We start from the raw sequence: 20,581 nt of genomic DNA, 5'->3' as shown, positions 1-20,581 counted from the left end.
TGTGTTTCATAGAGGTTTTCAGATACTGTTAGTTGTGTTTCTGAGTATTTGTGGCTTTGTGTGTTTTGTGTTCTGGGAACATGTGGTGTTCCTTGTTCATGGCTTTGAGTGTTGGTGTGTTGCTGTGGTTCTTAGAGCTTAGAGATGTATGTGCTTTTGGGTGTTAAAGTGTATATAGTTCTGTCTGAGGTTCAGGAAATTGGCGTTCTGTTCCTTTGTCTGTTTCCATGTTTGTATGTTTACAGCTGTGGGTGTTTTTATGTCTAAGAATTGTTGTGTGTTTGCAGTCTGGTACTGGGTATTTGTGGTGGTTCTCCCTGGTTGCAATACCACTCATTTGCGTTTCCAGATGATTTTGTTCTGGTATGTGAGCATTTGGGGGGTCTGTGTGTTTACAGTCGTATATCTGTGCCTCTTGGTGTTAGCAGTACAGTGTGTTTTCGGGTCTGGGGCTTTGGTATTCTGGGTGGTATTCTGCCACCCCAACAGGAAATCCACTCCCAGAAAAGAAGCCGCTTTGGTGCTGCTTACCATGGACCACTGGGTCTTTGTTTGCTGCGTGTTGTATTCGCTGAATTCTCTCATCATATTTTTTTATTTCTCTATATTTACGGTGTCTCCTATTGCCCTTTGGCGAGTGAAAGGCGATGTGACGTGTGATATAAAAGGTGTGATATACACGTCTATTGAAACGCATAAATAATGTCCCCATTCAGTGCCCCTCCCTCCCTGCTGCCCGTTTTCCTTTCTTCTCGGTTCCCTTCCTTCTCCCAGCCCTTCGGAGATCGCCCCTCCCTACTCCCCCCAAGAGCTGAGTCAGGGACATCCCCCTCCAGTCAGCTGCTCCCACAGCATTGCAGCACTCCGCATCCTCAGCTCTCTCCATCCTGGTCCCTTCTCCATCCTTCGGCCTCCGCCGGTCCTTACAGCCCCCAGCATCCCCGGCTCTCTCCGCCCTGGTCCCCGCTGCACCCCCCGGCTCTGCGGCTCGCTCATTCTTGCATACATCTGCGGCCACCTCTCCGCTCAGCGCCACACCCTCGACGCCCACCACAGCCATGGCCAGCACGGTGTCAGGTAGGACTGCGCTGCGCCACGGACGTCCGCCCGTGCCAGGGATGGGCAGCGGGAGGGCAGGGTCTGCCTGATAGGGCCTATAATGTCTGTTGTGACCATCTCGGTGTGAGAAGCAGCCGACACGGTCAGCCCGATGTGAGGAGCCGCCCCCCCCCCCGAATGCTTCAGCTGTGACCCTCCCGGCGTGAGGCGGCGGCCATCGCGGTGTCAGGCCTGGTCAGCTCATGTGTAGTGGTCAAGACGGCGTCGGCTCGGTGTCCGGTGATGGTCAGCATGGCGTCCGTTATTGCCAGCCAGATGTGAGGTAGAGGCCAAGACGGCCACTACCTCACATCAGGTGTGAGGTGTGGTCACCTCGGTGTGAGGTAGCGGACAGCACGGATTTAGGTGTGGTCATCTCAGTGTGAGGTGAAATCCAGGACGGTGTGAGGTATCATGGTCAGATCGGTGTGAGGTACGGTCAGATCGGTGTGAGGTACGGTCAGATAGGTGTGAGGTATGTTCAGATCGGTGTGAGGTATGGTCAGATCGGTGTGATGTACGGTCAGATTGGTGTGAGGTATAGTCAGATCAGTCTGAGGTATCACGGTCAGATCAATGTGAGGTATGGTCAGCTCGGTGTGAGGTGAAGTCCAGATCGGTGTGAGGTATCATGGTCAGATCGATGTGAGGTATGGTCAGCTCGGTGTGAGGTGAAGTCCAGATCGATGTGAGGTATGGTCAGATCGGTGTGAGGTATGGTCAGATGGGTGTGAGGCTTGGTCAGATCGGTGTGAGGTAAAGGTCAGTACGCCGTCAGTTATAGTCTGTTCAGGGTGAGGCAAAGCCCAGTCCTGCGTCAGTCGGGTCTGGTCAGCTCGGATTCGGGGAAAGGCTAGCACGGCGTCAGGGGTGGTCAGCCAGGTGTCAGGTGTGGGGGCCGTGGGCGGTGCAGTGTTAGGTAAGGTCCGAGCGGTCAGGTTCCGTGAAGTGCATCACAGTGTGAAACGTCTGACAGGATCGTGCGCAACCCCCCCCCCCCCCCTTCCTGGCCCCCGTTTCTAAACGGTGTCAGGGGGGCTGCGCTGCTCGCATGGATGGAAAAAGGGGTTCGCCGCTGGAGTGGGCATAGCGGGTGCTCTGAGTCACGCGGGGGAGAGGTGGGGGAGGGGGGGCATACGCGTCTCCACAGAGACGGGGGTGTGATGGTGCTAAACACAGCCAAGATGGAGCCCGTGGTTGATCTATCCTCACCGCCGCCCCGAGGATGAGGGGGGCCGTTTTAATTTCCGAGGTGCACCTCTACCCGCCGATTCTGGGGGTGGGGGCGGAGGTGAAGGGACCCCCTCTGTCACCACTCTCTTCCCAGCAGCCCTGGGAGGAGACTGAGGGCGAGGAGGGGGTGCATCCTTTTTAGGGTGGGGGCGTCTCTCTGACCCCCCTCTCTTCCCAACATCCCAGGGCGAGAGACTGAGGTGTATGTGTCGGCTTGGGTTAGTGACAGGACCGTAACGACGCCCGTGGGGGGGAGGGGGGTGGGTGGTTGGGGGGGCCACCCTTCAGGAGGGCCACTTCCATCCCAAGGCCTATGAATAACTCCGAAATATGTCAGTCGGAGGGGCCCCTCACAGCCTTCGCATGGGTGTGGGGGGAGGGGTATTTTGCGTTACACCACTGGCTCAGGAGCCCCCCCCCCCCACCCTCCACCCCGCTCTCTTCCCAGGTGCCTTGGGGGGGGCAGGGGAGGCAGGGCTGCATGTATGTGTCGTTCTGGGGCGGGCATGGGCTCCCCTCCCGGGGCTCCCGAGGCCTGGGCACTTCATTGCCCGGCTCTCTTCCCAACAGTCCTGGGGGCAAGCTGAGGATGTGCCTACTATCAGGAGGTGGGGGCGCTTCTCTGCCGCCACCGCCCGCCTTTACACCTCCGTGCTGCAGGGAGTGGTCGCCTGTGTTTTTGGGGGGAGGGCAGGAGGAGCCGAGCCTGCCGTAGAAAGGGCTGCCCAGGGGTCTTTGGCGGCTGTCACCCATCAACATAATCACTGTAATGACGGTGGCATAGCTTGTGGGTTTTAGGAAACGCTGTGGGATTTATTCGGGGATTGGATCACGAGGGCGCAGACATAAACCTGTCAAGGGCCCGACACCCCACACTGCCCTTACCACCTCGATCCTGTGTGTGGGCAGATGACGCTCATGTTTGTGAAAGGAGGCTCGAGGCGATATCAAACAAGCGACCCGTAAAGGGGCGTGGCTTCTATCGGTGCAGCAGGTGCAGTGGCACCGGACTCTGAGATGGGGGAGGGCACTGAATCCCGATAATTGCTGTAGTTTACAATTCAGAAGGCAGTCACCAGGCCCAGTTAGTCAATACATCTTTATTCAGCTTAAGCAGCCATAAAAGAATACAAATAAAAAACATTCAGCACATTAAAAACTTCACATAAGAGATCCATACATCTTGTCAATACATGGGATAACATGCTAGGTAAACCGCCATAATTTCCAGAAATTAAAACCATAGCCTTCAAATAAACACACTTCCCATCACAACTCTCGCACTAGGATCCCTGACACACACTCTACACCACTGGACCCCTTAAAGGGGGGTGTGATAAAACTAGTGTGATTTCATCTGTGCGGATGTATATGGATCGTATGTACTCACACGAGCAGACTATATAAGCATTATAATACTGGGATGGATGGGGCCATAAGGAATGAAGGGTGAAATCTCGATGAGGCTTGTTGGCCCCTTAAAAACATAGTAAAAAACGTTTATTAGTTAGAAAGTGCAACGGCAATAACATGAAATTCGACATTTGTGTTAATGTCAGATATGTGTCATTGCACATGTATCAGTATATGCTTTCCAAAGAAGCAAGTATTTATTTTCACTGGCATAACATCAATGGATACAATTTGACTCAGAAGTTACCTAGACAGGATATTTTGTGACAAAACACTGAAATTAATTGTGCAGAGTTTCTTAGTCGTTGTCTTCTCAAGTCAAGTCAATAAAACTTTATTCGGATCACATTTGTAAAGCGCACAATCACCCGTTAGGGTCTCTAGGCACTGGGGGCCGTCGGGAAGATTAAGCAAGCTATTGCCCAGAGTCACATGGTGCTGAGCTAATCTGCCGCTGGTGCCGGGGATCGGTATCAAACCGTGATCCCCAGATTCCGGAGTCAGTCGCCCTAGCCGCGGCGCCACACCTCTTCCACAAGGTTCCCATAAAAGTACAAGTGCATAAAAAGGAACATAAAAAGTTCACAAAACCCTTGTAAGGTATGTATAGCCAAAGGGGGCCTATTAAGAAGACCCTTCCAAGCAGCGTAATCATAGGACATGGGAGAAAAAAAACAAAAAACATGATATTATATTCCATGATTACCAGTTCAAAAGCAGCCAAAAACTTCTCTTATTTTGATTCCCAGCTCTAATCATATCTAATTTTGACGTCTGTAGCATAGACGCACGCCAATCAGTAAAAAGTGGAGATGCCTTATCTTTCCATCGTTTACATATTTCTCTTCTAGCCAGCAAACAGCCATAGAAGACTAATTTTTTACCCATACCACAAAGCTCTGGTAAAATGCCAAAAGAGACTAACACTGGGCAAGGACTGACTTGAGACCCTACCGCCAAAGAAAGGGACACGCAGATCTCATTCTTTGGCTATACATACCTTACAAGGGTGATTTCGGCTACGAAGAGGGTATTATACAGCAGCATGCTAGCCTAGATGGTACCATGTGATGATTAAGTGGTTGATGCCTTGCACTGCGGGGTACTCCGGTAGGAATCATTAATATCTCCCCCAGTATATCTGGGTCAGTGTTTCTGTCAACTCCTCTATCTTTTCGTTACTATATGGTCACCAAGGGCGACTATGAGGACAAAAAAAAAAAAAAAGTTCACAAAACAGTTAAAAAGAAGCATCGTAAATTCACAAAAATTACATACAGGTTCACAAATCATGCATAGTTAATCTAGCTAATCTAGCTGTCTTCTAACCAAATACAATCTGTGTCCCAGTAGGCAGTGCAGTGCAATTTGGCATTCACACAACGATCATTGTTGCATGACTCACTTGCTATTGCCCCATTATACATATATATATATATATATATATATATATATATATATATATATATATATATATATATATATATATATATACATATATACATATATATATATATATAAAAAATACATAGTGGATAATTGTAAAATATGGTCCTATATACAATCGGAGGGTTCTGGTGATATAAACCATAGGGCTAAAGGGGAAATAGTTTGTGAGATGGCAATATAGGACCACACCGTGCCACGGTACCCATTGTGGATTTTTTAAAATATATATTACATGTTTATTTTTGGGTAGTTAGCTTGAAAAACATGTTTTCTTTAAAGTGCAACAAACAATAGGCACTGACTGGAATCAGAAAGTTAGGCTTCCTTACCTTCCTTAAATACATTCTAAAAAAAAATGGGCATTTGTAAGTGTCAGTGGATTTAGGTTATTTACTGCATATGAATGCATGTATATATTAGGAAAGCGCTGAAAACATGTCTTTTCTTTGTGGGGTAATCTCTTTCCTTGGGGTGTTTTTTTTTCACTTGCTATCTGAGCTAGTGCCACAATGCCTTCTGGGTAATCAGGTGTTCTACACGAATACTTAACATAACATAACGTATATGGTATTTCTGTAACTCAAACTTTACCAAAAGGCAGCGAAGCACTGGACATGTTCAAAGGCAAGCTTAAAGTTAACAAGTGATAGACGAGGACGCTGAGTTGTGATTGGTCACTGCATTGTGATGCAGTGTTCTTTAGAGAAGTGGGTCTTCAACTCTTTTCTAAATCGAAGCAGCATTGGGGGGGGTTTTGATGGACATCCGGATCCTGGGTCCAAAGATGGAAATACCCTGCTACCTTTTTTTTCCTTTTTTTTATACTTCTTAGTAATAATGATAATCCACATTTGTAAAGCGCACAATCACCCGTAAGGGTCTCTAGGCGCTGGGGGCCTTCGGGAAGATTAAGCAAGCTATTGCCCAGAGTCACATGGTGCTGGGCAAATCTGCTGCCGGTGCCGGGAATCTAACCGTGATCCCCAGATTCCAGAGTCAGTCGTCCTAGCCGCGGCGCCACACCTCCTCCCTTAGTCTGCGGTGTGATGGTGTCCTGGCTGCTGGTGTGCTGAGAACCAACAAAGATGGCAAGCTTGTCTGCGGGGGTGTCGGTTGTGATGGCTTTATAAATGATGCCGCTGGTTTTCAAGAGGGTGTGGGCCAGCAAGGGGAGCTGCTTGCGTTCCATCTGGATAGGGGTGATGGGATCATATTTCTTTCGGCCATGGATGAGATTTGCTGTGGTGCATAGGATTCCCTTAAGTTGTGCGAGGATGGAAGGCCATGACGGTGGGCATTACCAATATCCAGATGTGGGAGTACAATGGCTTGAACACACATTTTGATGGTTTGTGGAAAAATGGTTTGACCTTTTGAAGAGAGAGCTGTTACGAGGACGTCTTTGTTTTTCAACAATGTGTTCCTTGAGGAAGAGGTTGGTGTCCAGGGTGAATACAATTGTTTTGGATTTTGGTGAGAGATGGGGTTCAATTGCATTATGGTTTGTACTGTGTTTTGATTGTTGGCTTCAGCTAGGACCTAGACATCCAGGCCTGGATGATGTGCAAGCAGTATTTGAGAAGTTGGATGTCTGAAGCAGAGAAGACTTTAAAGCAGAGCTGTACATAATTATAACTGCAGCATTTAACACAAAATGATGGATTTCTATATTTAGAACACTATTACATTATTATGAGTTTACTGTATTAACCACACAATTTGCAAAAGATTCATATTTCACCCCAAAATATATTTTCCACTGTTCAATGTTCGCTGTGAATTTTGGGCTTCACACCACTGCATTTTGTGTATTAAAGGCACCAGAACATGTAATATAGATGCTCAAAATGCAGCGGCATAAACAACCCATGTTTTATAGGGAACCATGAAATAAAGTTTGAAATACCAATTTCATCATTAAAATGCCAGCCCTCAAACCACTCTGCAGAGCTTACAATGTCCAGGGCTACTAGGATTATGCAGCAATATTATCTAAATTATGCAGCTCATTCTCTGGCAGTATTCTTTTAATTCATTTTAGTTGCAAGCAATTTATTTTGTGAAGTCTTGAAATTATGCGGCAAATGCTGTAAATCCATAATTATGTGGGAAACAGTGCAGCCTCAGAATAGCATAATTCTACTGCCCCCACCATTATCCATAGTTTTATCTACAATTTATGCATAAAAGATACACAAAACCTAATGTTTCTAATTCCAAGCAGTGCCTACTGTCAGCTCTAATTTGAAGAAATCAACCTTTTCAAGCATAATCTCCCACAACATACATGTAATATAAAAAGGCTTAAAAGGTTAACATGCAATATTGTCCTATATTGGCCATCCTGGAGTTCTGGTGACATTCACAAACAACTCAGACTTTGGCCTCATGGCTTTTGATGTAACTTGAACACCTCAGTGGCAACACTGGACCCTTTATATTTCCTAAAAAAAAAAAAATCCACACACCACACCTCTCCCCCACATGAGGACATTGTAAGAGCTGCTGGCAGGATCCATGAAAGTACATCACAGTAAAATATCCTAGAAGTTTAATCACCCAAGGCCATACCTTTAAAACAGTGGTTGCATATAAAGGGAGATTCTCCAAGAAAAATGTAAACAGGCTCATGTAACAACTCCGAGCAAATCCCTTGTGCAAAATCCTCAAAGCAGAAGTGATTAGTCAGAGGGGTAAACAAAAATACAAGCTTTGGGCGTATAGAAAAGCAGTTCAAGATGATTTTTGGGCTAGACTCATTTGCGCTAGCAAAAGTAAGGATGTGAAAAACGTCTTACGGATGGTTCCTACAAAGGAGTTTGGGTTGCGCAGAGCCAATAATGCAAACATTAGAGAGCAGGTGTGAGTGAGTTACTTCTTGCACAAATGCCGAGGCACAACCAAAAATTTGTACAAATCTGTATTATAGGCATTACGAAACAAGGAAGTCCATAAGTCGATTCCAATTTCCTTCTGTATATCCTTTATTCCATATCAACAAATCCAATAGAGGAGAAACAGGCAGCCGACACGTGTTTCGTCCGAAGGACTTTCTCAAGGCTGCTCACAATTATAATATGCATTAAAAGCAGAATGATTTGACAATTCCAAATACAAAAGTTAAAACTATTTAATACATAGTGGCCCAAAATATGGACTTACATGTATTCACTGCCGAAAACACAACCCAAATCTAGCTCCATGATTGAAATAGGTTCTTGAGTGAGTTACTTAACTGCCCACTTTCAAGCTCAGGAGTACCTGCTCACACCCCAGTCTCCACTTCCACAGCTGTATCTAGGAGTAACCAGTATGGCAATGCAACCCGTTCAACTTGCAGCAGACCCCTCAGAATCAAGACTCAACCTCTCCATAGTACTATAAGGACGGTCCTGTCTGAAAATTCTCAATTAACATCAGACTTGGCTGATTACATCTCTGCCGATACCCAGAGGGTAAACAATAGTTCATAGTCCCATTGCGCACCAAGTCCGAACGGGCTACCACAGGCTCTGTTTAAAAGGGCTCCAAAAATGTTGGTAGAGTGGCTACTGCTCCTCTACCGTTCTATCACACAGACGCAGGTTCTCTCAGAGACCTGGCAGGGTACCATACTCCATACCGTACATAAAGGAGGGGACCCTACAAAGCCAACAATTATCGGCTGATTGCCCTAATTCACCTCGGGGCCAAATATTTTGCAGGACTTGTGCTAAAGGACCTGGAGGTGTGGGCCGCCCAAAGATGAATCATTCCAATGAATCAGGCCGGATTCCACTAAAGCGGGCTTACTCTCAAATTTAATGGCTATCTCCATGTTAATAGATCATACTATAAAAACGCATTCATTATTGTATGCGTTCTTTGTAGATTTTAAGGCAGCATTTGATCAGGTCTCAAGGAAGCTCCTTTGGCAAAAACTGCGATCCTGGGACATTCAATCAGGTCTCCTGAGAGCGTTAGAACGACTCTATTCAGACACTTGGCTAAGCATAAAAGTGGGGGATGGTAGTGTCCTCTCGAGTAAAATCAAAACCGTTGACATTTTAAAGCAAGGCTGTGTGTTGGCCCCTACTTTTCAACTTGTTTATTCCAGATTTATCCGGATCGCTCAACAGAGCCAATTCCTAATCACCGATATTTAAGAATAAGCCAATATCCAACCTTCTTTATGCAGATGACTTGGTGATGCTGAGTCGAACAGGAGTGGGTCTGCAGAGATTAGATACTCTCCCTGAATATAAAGAGCTGACTAGGTTAGAGGTGAATTTGGAAGAAGCTAAAATAATTATCTTTGGCAAAAGAGTGAGTAAACAGGGTTCATAGCAGATGGGTGGCACTCTTATCGAGAGAACAGCAGAATATAAATATCTTGGGGTCTGTTTAGATTTCTGAGCCTAGCTACAAGGCTGTGGGGAACCAGCATGGTCCCAATCCTGCAGGATATGGAGGCAAAACGACTCCCAACTCTATCCAGTGGAACAAGATTTGGCTGGGAACTGATGCAAAGCTGGTAGACACGTTGATGATAGGAATCTACAAAGTATTTTCCGACTACCAAACATTTCTTCACGAGCCCAGTTATTTCTGGAGCTGGGCTTGTTAAACACACCGTGGCCAAGAAATCTGCGTATGTCAAATTGTGTCACAAGTGTAAAGCGGCAATTTCCAACTCACTCGATGAAGCATTATGGAATTAATTAAAAAAAGATGGAGACGACCGCCCATGCAAGAAATTTGGAGATTTGTTTGGACAACCTATACATCAGAGAGGAATGGTCATTGGGAATCAGTCAATATGAATTTAAAGGATCACTGAAATAATATCGAGGGACAAAATATCGACTTGCCAAAATATCGTGGACAAAATATCGACAGTCAAAATATCGAGTTTGTATCTACAAACAGGTAAGTACAAAAATATCGAGTACAAAATATCGTTAACAATAATATAGATTTAAAAAATATCGACTTTATTAAAAACAGTGTTAAATTAAATTAATATTAAATTTTAATTACTAAAATATACTTAAAAATACTTAAATTAAATTATAATAATTAAATAATAAATGAAAATAATAAAAATAATTTTTTACAATCTTATTTGTTGACCCTGAACCCTAAAAATACCCCTTTACCCAAAAACCCAAAACTGACCCTGAACCCTAAAAATACCCCTTTACCCAAAAACTGAAAACTGACCCTGAACCCTAAAAATGCCCCTTTACCCAAAAACTGAAAACTGACCCTGAACCCTAAAAATACCCCTTTACCCAAGAACTGAAAACTGACCCTGAACCCTAAAAATACCCCTTTACCCATGAACTGAAAACTGACCCTGACCCCTAAAAATACCCCTTTACCCAAGAACTGAAAACTGACCCTGAACCCTAAAAATACCCCTTTACCCATGAACTGAAAACTGACCCTGAACCCTAAAAATACCCCTTTACCCATGAACTGAAAACTGACCCTGAACCCTAAAAATACCCCTTTATCCTAAAACTGAAAACTGACCCTGAACGCTAAAAATGCCCCTTTACCCAAAAACTGAAAACTGACCCTGAACCCCAAAAATACCCCTTTACCCTAAAACTGAAAACTGACCCTGAACCCTAAAAATGCTCCTTTACCCAAAATTTATCAATATTATTTAATTACCAATTAATTATTAATTAACAATAACAATAAAGTAAATATATTAGCACATTAGCTGTAATTATTTTAATAATTAATATTATTTTTTCCCAATTAATTACTTAAAAATAACACAAAATTATATATATTAAAAATTTACTCTAATTAATGTAATTAACTAATTACAATTAATTAATTACCAATTAATTACTAATACAAAATATGTTCAAAATTATATTAATTAATTAACTAATTAATATTAATTAATTATCAATTAATTATTAATTAAAAATATTAACAAACATATATTAATTAATTAATTATTATTAAATTACTTTCCACCCTATTCCCCTATAAACCCACAACCCGCTACAGAATTACATTACGCAAATATTATAAAAACAAAATTCATTTAATAAAATATTTTATAACATTAATACACACTTTTCACACATATTATTACATAAAAATACACTATAAAATATTATATATTATTAAAAATTCGATATTTTTGCTATCTATATTTTATACAGTCGATATTACTTCACTTACCTGAAAAACGATATTTTTGTAGTCGATATTATGTCCAGTCGATATTTTGTCCAGTCTATATTTAAAACTCGATATTATGTCCAGTCGATATTTTGGAGTCGATATTTTGTCTGTATACCGAATTTAAAAAATGGTTAATATCAAGACCTAGCTCATTTGCAGACTTATTGATAGGGAAACATTGACTCACCGGTCCCACGCCTGGATGGTGTTGGGGACCTACGAATCTTCAAGAAGGCAAGAATATCTGGAATAAAATTATTCACAGCAGATCAAGAGCTGTCTTCTGGCTTTTCGCCTAGGGGCTTTACCAACACTGGATTACTACCAATGGAGGCAAAGTCAACCCTCGAATGCCTTGTGAAGGTTATGCCAGAAGGCTGAGGAAACAGTAGTTTATGTAATATGCCTGTGCCTCGAGCTTCTAGAAGTACGCAGGCGATTACGTCGGACAGAGTTTAACAGCATGCAAATCCATACGTGTATGCAAGCTATCATCACAGCTCTGAATACGCAAAATACCATATTGAATAATAAATTAGTTAGATTTATGTCCATCTTTGTCTATATTTAAGTCCCAAGAGATGAAAAGTTGTGAATCACCATTTCTTTGCTAATATGTTCTAAATGTTTTATAATATTATATATCAGTAATTAGATGTATTTTAATTTTTTCATGAAGACACTGTTCGATTTTTTAGGTCCTGTTAGTTAAAACACCTAGTGCCTGAAATGGTTACTGTGCAAAGAATGGATCATTATGAACAGACCAGATTACAAGCTTAGTTAGATGCACAGCATACTTGCGCTTTATTTGTGACGGACACTCTTAACAAACTTCCTATTGTATGGCTATTTTCATGGATTTTCTTACTTTATGACCAGAGTAAGAATTTATTTGATCTGTTTTAATGAGCATCACATCTTCGTTAAAGTTCACCCATGAATGCTGTTGATTATATTTTCCATAACAATGCCTTTTTAACAAACCCTTGTTATTTGGTTTTTTAGCCGATTTTTTGAAGATTTTAATTAATCATGCAATAAAAAAATTACTTACTATATATGTCTGTGCATGTGGGTGATTATATATATATATATATATATATATATATATATATATAAAAAAAAAATATATATATATATATATATATATATATATATATATATATATATATAATATATATATATGTGTATATATATATATATACTAGCAGCCCATCCCGACCTTGTCCGGGAGCAACAGGCTTCCCCGACCCCTGCCCGCCCGACATTGTCCAGCAGCCCGGGCCCCCGCCCGGCCCGTCCCTCGCCTGCCCCGACCCCTGCCTGCCTCGACCCCCGCCTACCCCGACATGGGTCCCCTTACCTCAGCCGCCGCTCCTCCCGCCTGTCCGCTGCTCGCACCGCCGCTGGCCTGTCCGCTGCTCCTCACGTCACCGCTCCTCCCCCGCGCCATGTCCGCCGCTCCCTTACCTCAGCCGCCGCTCCTCCAGCCTGTCCGCTGCTCGCTCCGCCTCTCGCCTGTCCGCTGCTCCTCACGTCACCGCTCCTCCCCTGCGCCATGTCCGCCGCTCCTCGTCGCGCTCCTGGACGCCGCTCCTCCCCGCGCTCCTGACGTGAGCATGCACGTCGCGGCCGGCGCTACTTCGGAGGGACTACTTATTTTTTTACTGTAAATTTTTTAAATAACGTTTTTTTAAAATTTATATAGCCTATAACCATCTACACACCCTGACGATTCCAACGGTGTATCGGGTGTGTGGATTGGCGCAGTGTTCCCGAGTTTACCCGCCTCAAAGGCTGAAAGTTCTTCCTTTATTATAGTAGTATAGATATGTGTATATATATATATATGTGTGTATATATATATATACATATATATATATATATATATATATATATATATATATATATATATATATCACAACAAAAGGTTGAGCACTCCGTGGGAAACAGCAACACAGTCGGAAATTTGAATCCATTTTATTCAGGATCAGATGCAGCATGAGAAGCACTCCGGCACAGGCATCTCTCCTGTTCCTTGCCAAACCGGTTTCGGGATCGTCCTCCCTTTGTCAATGGCAGCTGTTCACAATGAAGAACCTGACGTGCACTTTCATACTTAAGAGCCTGCCCATGTGGGCGTGTCCAAACGGAATTGTGGTTCTTGTAGTGCTTGTGATAATACCTCAGGTGAGTAGGTTCTGCGTGGCAGCAAAGTTAATATTAAAAGTTTTAAAACCCATGTGGGCTGATGCGTTGTGGCGTTGCGCATCCTGCTGTGTTTAGCCATCTGGTCACAGGACTCCGACCTCCCGTGGAGATGACACAGGTTTGTGCCATCACGGGTCCGCCCAGGAGCGGCATACTGCATTCCGCGCCCACATGGGCAGGCTCTTAAGTATGAAAGTGCACGTCAGGTTCTTCATTGTGAACAGCTGCCATTGACAAAGGGAGGACGATCCCGAAACCGGTTTGGCAAGGAACAGGAGAGATGCCTGTGCCGGAGTGCTTCTCATGCTGCATCTGATCCTGAATGAAATGGATTCAAATTTCCGACTGTGTTGCTGTTTCCCACTGAGGGCTCAACCTTGTGTTGTGATATATATATATATATATAAACTTCCAACTTGTCGCCAGCAACCGTCGGCAAGCAAACAGGTACACGGACTGCAGTTAATCACCCAAGCCAGACTTCTCTTTTTCAAAAAGATTTATTTCATTTTCGTGGTGGTGGTGGTGGTGCTAGTCATCAGACGCGTTTCGGACTGGCGTCCTTGCTCACTGATGATATATATATATACATAGGCACACACTCATATTCATACATTATATGTACAGCTCTGCAGAGTATAAGGAGTAGTTTCTGTCCTGTAACTCCAGTTCTGTAGTAGGGGTATCTCTGTTATAGTCATAATCTAGTGAATAGTCCCGCCCATGTGCGCGGACCCCGGAGCAATCAAAAATAATCTCTTAAGCTGTCAAAACATGCAGAACTGCATAGACACTTAAGAGAGAATTTAAAGACAGATAATGCAGCCTATATCCACAGGCTACACTGTCCAATACTTCAACTGGAAATTCCACCAAAAAACCACAACAGCACAGCCTGTCCAGGGTTTTCCACAGAGAAAAACCTTGCTTTGAACAGCAAAACCCTCTGGAATGATAGAAAGGAAGGAGTGGACAGACAAGCCCCATAGGCTGCCATTATGTGGCTCAAAACAGGATACTGTGCCTTTAAGAGAACTTCCCAGAAGCCTCACAGTATCCCAGAATGCAGTGCAGGTCCCTTTCACCTTCAGTTCTTTTTGAAGGCGTAACACGCCAGACCTGTAGCATTCCTTACATGAATATCTCTCTCCACCGGGGAGGAGGGCGGGCGCTTATGACTATAACAGAGATACCCCTACTACAGAACTGGAGTTACAGGACAGAAACTACTCCTTCTGTAGTAGGGGATCTCTGTGTATAGTCATAATCTAGTGAATAGAATGGCAAGCCCATCCCCACACCAAAGCGGCGGTGGAGAAACGAGAAATAACACCCCTATCGTGCGAACAAATTTCGCAGCGAAGCCTGCCCAACCTGAGCATCTGCCCTGGTATCAGTGTCCAGACAGTAATGCTAAGCCAAGGTATGGACCGTCTTCCAAGTGGCGGCCATGCAGATTTCTGCAATCGGAACATTAAGCAGCAAAGCAGTCGCGGCAGCTTTGCCCCTGGTGGAATGAGCCTCAGGTTTACCTTTTAAGGTCGTATTAGTCTGTTGGTAACACAATAGTGTACAGGACACAATACACCTAGAGATGGACTGTTTTGAGGTAGCAAAACCGGTCCAGACTGATTCATAATTGTCAAACAATTGATCTGAACCACGAATATCTCTGGTTTTAGCCAGATAAAATTCCAACACCCTCCTAACCTCCAGGGAATGTAGGGACCTTCCCGCTGGAGATGCCGGATTCTGAACAAACGTAGGCAAAGTTATTGTCTGATTGACATGAAAACCAGAAAGAACCTTAGGAAGACATTTAGGGTGAGTATGCGTAACAACCTCAGCAGCATGAAATACAGTATAAGGTCCTTGGCAACACAACGCCTGAATACCACTCTCCCTGCGGGCCGATGTGATGGCCACGAGGAACGCCGCCTTCCAGGACAGATGCTGCAACAAAGCCCTATGAATAGGTTCAAAAGGCTCCTACATCAATCTGGACAGCACCACATTCAATTCCCATGAAGGCGAAGGAAGCCAGACAGGAGGGAATGCTTTCTTCCAGCCTTCCAACAAATCTTTGATCACAGAGGTCTGGAAGAAGGAAGTCTGAAGGGCATTTCCTGTAGGCAGTCAGCGCAGCAATATGAACCGTAATGGAGTAGACATTAAGGCCCGACTGCGCCAGGCGTAGAAGATACAGAAGGAAGACATCTTCCTTACACGTCGACAGGGCATGGTCCTTGGACTTGCACCAGATGCAAAAACTTCTTTCACTATTAAGCAGAAGAAGTCCTAGTGGAAGGATGCTTAGCCTCCTTCAGTATGTCCATACAAACTTCTGGTAGATTCAAATGGCCATATCACACTATCTCAGGAGCCATGCAGCCAAACTCAAAGACGAGAGGTTGGGGTGCAACGTCTGCCCCCTGAACATTGCGAGAAGGTCCGGCCTGCAAGGCCTCCGTATGAGAGGACGGAGAAACCGGTGAAGCAGGTCTGTGAACCACCACTGTCTGGGCCATTCCGGGGCAATCAGGATCATCCGCGCCCTGGACTGGGACAGCTTGATGAACACCGCCGGAATCAAGGGAAAGGGTGGAAAAGTGTACAGAAAGCTGTTCGACCAGTTAATCCAGAACGCATTCCCCAGCTTCCCCACAGGCAGTACCTGGAGGCGAAGTCTCGGCATTCGCCGAAGACTTCTCCTAGTACTTCGTCGTCTATGACCCACTCATGTCTTTCCTGAATCAGTCTGCTCAGCACGTCTGCTCGAGCATTCTGCACACCTGGCAGATGGGTAGCCGTTAGAGTCAGTCGCCAGATCGCCCGCGCCTCCTGCGACAGAGTGCGCGATCTCGAACCCCCCTGCTTGTTGAGGTAATACATTGTGGTCAAATTGTCCGTCTGTACAAGCAGAGAGTTGGTCTGGAAGGACGGAAGAAACGCCTTCAATGCCAAGGGAACAGCTCTGAGTTCCCAGAAAATGATGTGATACGTGGACTCCATCGGGGACCACGTTCCTTGTATCTGCAAGTCTCCGGAAAGCGCCCCCCCCCAGCCGTGGGGAGACGCATCCGTCACGACAGTCTGTGTGGAAATGTCCTTGTGAAAGGGAACCCCTCTTAGGAGATTCTCCGCTGAACACTACCACTTCAGAGACTGAAGAGCACGCAGAGACAGTCGTATCTTATCGCCCAAGGATCCTTTCCTCTAATCCCACTGATCCTCCAAGCACTCCTGCAAAGGTCTCATGAGCAGCCGTGCGTGTGGCGTGAGGAACATACAAGAGGCCACCGACCCCAGTAGAGAAGACACCGTCTCCACTACCGTAGATGGGGCGGTCACAAGAGCCTGAGCCTTCCCAAGGGGAGATAATCGACTCTCCACCGAAGGAGACACGCTTGCTGACAGCGTATTGACGGAGGCTCCCAAGTACTGTATGCACTGGACCGGAATGGGAACAGACTCGGACATGTTGATGTGCAACCCCAGCTCGTTCCAGAGAACGCACGTCCTCCTGAAGTGCGCCTGAGCTTCCGAGAAGGAGGAGGCCTTGATCATCCAATCGTCCAGGCACGGTTAGAGAAGCCACCTCGTTCTTCCACAGGCGTGCAGCTACCACTGCCATGCACTTCGAGAATAGCCTGGGCGCAGACTTCAGCCCGACTGGCAGTACTGTGTACTGATAATGATGGGCGCAGACCTGGAATCGCAGGAACTTCCTGTGTGCAATGAGCACATGGGAGTATGCATCCCGTAGAACTATGGCACCAAGCCAATCTCCCTGTTGCAGCAGAGCATAAACCTGATGCAACGACAGCATGCGAAACTCCTCTACTGCGAATCCACTTGTTTGCTTGTCGCAAATCCAGAATGGGCCGGAACTCGTTCCTGTCCATCTCACGAACCAGAAGAACCGGGAGTACAGACCTCTCCTCTTTTGAGACAGAGGTACGTCCTCTATCGCCCTTGTCCTAGACAGGATAACGGCCTCTGCTTAGAGCTCGCACCGCTGAAACCGCGAGCCGACCGGAGGAAGTGCTGGAGGAGAGCCGATGAACCGAAGACTGACTTAGACCCAGCCGGCCTTTGTTCGCCGAGGAGCCACAAGCTCTCCCGCGTATGCGCACAATATACTTGTAAAGCATCAAATGGCGGCCCGGGACCACCGGCAAATCCTGAGAGAAAAAAGCCGCTAGAAAGGGCAGAAGGCCTCAGGCCGTTCTCCATGCCCCAAACCTACAGCCGTCCAAAAGTCTCCGATTCAGACTTCATGCGGGCCACTCACTACTCTCATGGCAACCCAAGGGTTGCCCAAAGAACGGGAGAGTAGAAGCACACTGCTGAGCCGCAGGCTGCAGAGACATCAGGCAAATAAAAGTATGGCAATGTAGGACAAACCCACAATACCTGGGGGTCGGCAGGAGAGAAAAACTTCGCTCCGACACCGATGCCTAGATCCGAAACTATCAGGCCCATTAGACCACCTCTTGTAAGGCTTCCCTCCTGTCTCTCGGCAGAGGAACCACAAATCGGTGAAGAAAACCCCCCCCACAGAGGGATCTCACAACAACGGTCCAACAACCGCGGGCCACAGCGCGAGGCCTACATGCCGCCACCCCTGCGACCAAGTCAGGAGCACGGTCGGAGCCAGAACCTCCTGCCAGGCGGTAGTGGACGAAAGGTAAGTCCCGCCAACCAGTAAAGAGTCGGAGAGGGACTCCCCGTACTCATAGCAGACGCATCCCTTGCATCAAGGCACGGGGGTTCGCAGACTGAGGGGCAAAAGGCCCCTGGGGTGATGGACGGAAGAGGGAACCGAGGGGATTCTGAAACATCCCCGGTGGTCTCACCAGTAGTGGTTGAGCAGGAGGCGACCTAGCAGACGTGCAGGCATGCACGCACTCAAAACTAAGCAAAAGGACAAACGTCCCTCGTGTACACGTGGTGAGTAACCACAAACTCCCCATCAGAAGGGTTCCTCGACGCTGATCAACTGCTCTGCGTCGTGAGTGGAAGGTGCCGGGAACACAAAGTCCCCTCTACGACGGGAGGCTCACCAAGGAGCGAGGACTGGAACCAGACCCAGGCGTCAAGAGCCGGCAGTACTCTGCGGCTGTAACCCATGACGCCGACCTCACTACGACGTCACCATCACTAAGACAGTGACTGTCTCTATGACAACCAACACTCAGACGTCAAAATGTCACTAGGTGTCAACCAAGGAGGCGCCGAGCCATCCCTAACGGTGACGTCCTGACCCAACTGAAGAGGGCAGAGCCCAAGTGACCAATGCCCCAAAAGGAGCATCACTGCTCCATGACGTTGAGCCTCACCGCTCCATGACGTCTAGCCTCACTGTCCCAGGACGTCGAGCATCCCTGCTCCATGACGTCGAGCATCACCGCTCCATGACGTCGAGCAACACTGCTCCATGACGTCGAGGCACCCCATGACGTCGGGGAACCCCATGACGTCGAGGTACTCCATGACGTCGACGTCGAGACACTCCATGACGTCGACGACGAGACACTCCATGACGTCGACGTCGAGACACTCCCTGACGTCGAGACACTCCATGACGTCGACGTCGAGACACTTCATGCTCGAGGCCCTTCATGAAGTCGAGGCACCTCATGACGTCGAGGCACTTCATGACATCGACGTCGAGGTACTCCATGACGTCGACGTCGAGGTACTCCATGACGTCGACGTCGAGGTACTCCATGACGTCGACGTCGAGGTACTCCATGACGTCCAGGCACTCCACGTGCCGACTGGAACCGCGTCATAGCTCAGACGTGCCCTTACTGGGGATAACCCCAGAGATCACAGCATGGGACTCGGTAGAGGACCTACCCCCACCTCACCCAGAGGCTGAAGATGCCTTCAAACTCCTCTGTTTGAAACCTGGAAGCCGAAGCCCCCTAGAAAAGAAGGTACAGAGAAGACAGGTGTCCAAAGACACAGGCAAGCACAGAGTACAAACCCTGTGAGCTTCAGCTTTGGCCTTCAGTTCAGCTGCAGACAAAGCACATGTCAGACTAGAAATAGTCTAACGACAAAAAGACTGCAGAAATTCTGCCAAAAAACCACAGCAGAATGCAGATAAAGGCCAAAGACGTCGAGTGAAGCTACAAAAATCCAAAAATATCACAAAAATAGTATAGAAAAAGCTCAGAAAAGAAGAGCTAATGCTCCAGGGTCCTGCTAGCAGGAGCCGGAAAAAAGAACTGAAGGTGAAAGGGACCTGCACTGCATTCTGGGATACTGTGAGGCTTCTGGGAAGTTCTCTTAAAGGCACAGTATCCTGTTTTGAGCCACATAATGGCAGCCTATGGGGCTTGTCTGTCCACTCCTTCCTTTCTATCATTCCAGAGGGTTTTGCTGTTCAAAGCAAGGTTTTTCTCTGTGGAAAACCCTGGACAGGCTGTGCTGTTGTGGTTTTTTGGTGGAATTTCCAGTTGAAGTATTGGACAGTGTAGCCTGTGGATATAGGCTGCATTATCTGTCTTTAAATTCTCTCTTAAGTGTCTATGCAGTTCTGCATGTTTTGGCAGCTTAAGAGATTATTTTGGATTGCTCTGGGGTCCGCGCACATGGGCGGGACTATTCACTAGATTATGACTATACACAGAGATCCCCTACTACAGAATGTTATTTATTGCCATTATTGAGTGTGGAGAATGGTCATAACTCACAAGAGGCGTCGCCTCGAGTGAGTCATGATGCCCCTTCCCTCCCTCAACAATGGTAATAAATGGCGTATAACACTCTGAGCATCTCCACGTGTGGTTTATTGCATGCGGTTTAGGCCCGGCTCCCACCCCACTGTGGCTGCCCAGGCCCCAACCACCTTCGGCTGGGCAGAAGAGGTTTGTAGAAGGGCTTGCATGACCTTGCGCCAAGTTTAATTTGCTAACAGGAAAATTTCATTCACTCAAATTGACCAATGCCAAAGTTATTTGTGATTGAA

At 46.3% G+C, this 20,581-nt stretch overlaps 1 protein-coding gene across 2 annotated transcripts in view; it reads left to right on the top strand.

Moving 5' to 3' along the window:
• STMN3 (stathmin 3) overlaps nt 1–20,581 on the top strand; it is a 146,274-nt gene that overhangs the window by 38,076 nt on the left and 87,617 nt on the right. Inside the window, exon 1 of one of the 2 annotated variants that reach the window (XM_086932745.1) lies at nt 841–1,077. The exons of the other annotated variant lie outside the window; for it this stretch is intronic. Within the exon in view, the coding sequence (XP_086788871.1) occupies nt 1,059–1,077 (19 nt within the window). The 5' untranslated portion in view covers nt 841–1,058. Of the gene's footprint in view, nt 1–840; nt 1,078–20,581 lie in introns of those variants that run through there. 2 annotated transcript variants of the gene reach the window in all.

The sequence above is a fragment of the Lissotriton vulgaris genome, chromosome 7 (assembly GCF_964263255.1).
Source record: "Lissotriton vulgaris chromosome 7, aLisVul1.2, whole genome shotgun sequence".
In the NCBI taxonomy this organism is placed as follows: domain Eukaryota; kingdom Metazoa; phylum Chordata; class Amphibia; order Caudata; family Salamandridae; genus Lissotriton; species Lissotriton vulgaris.
The sequence above is the reverse complement of the archived record's forward strand: the minus strand, read 5'-3'. Positions and strand labels throughout refer to the sequence as shown.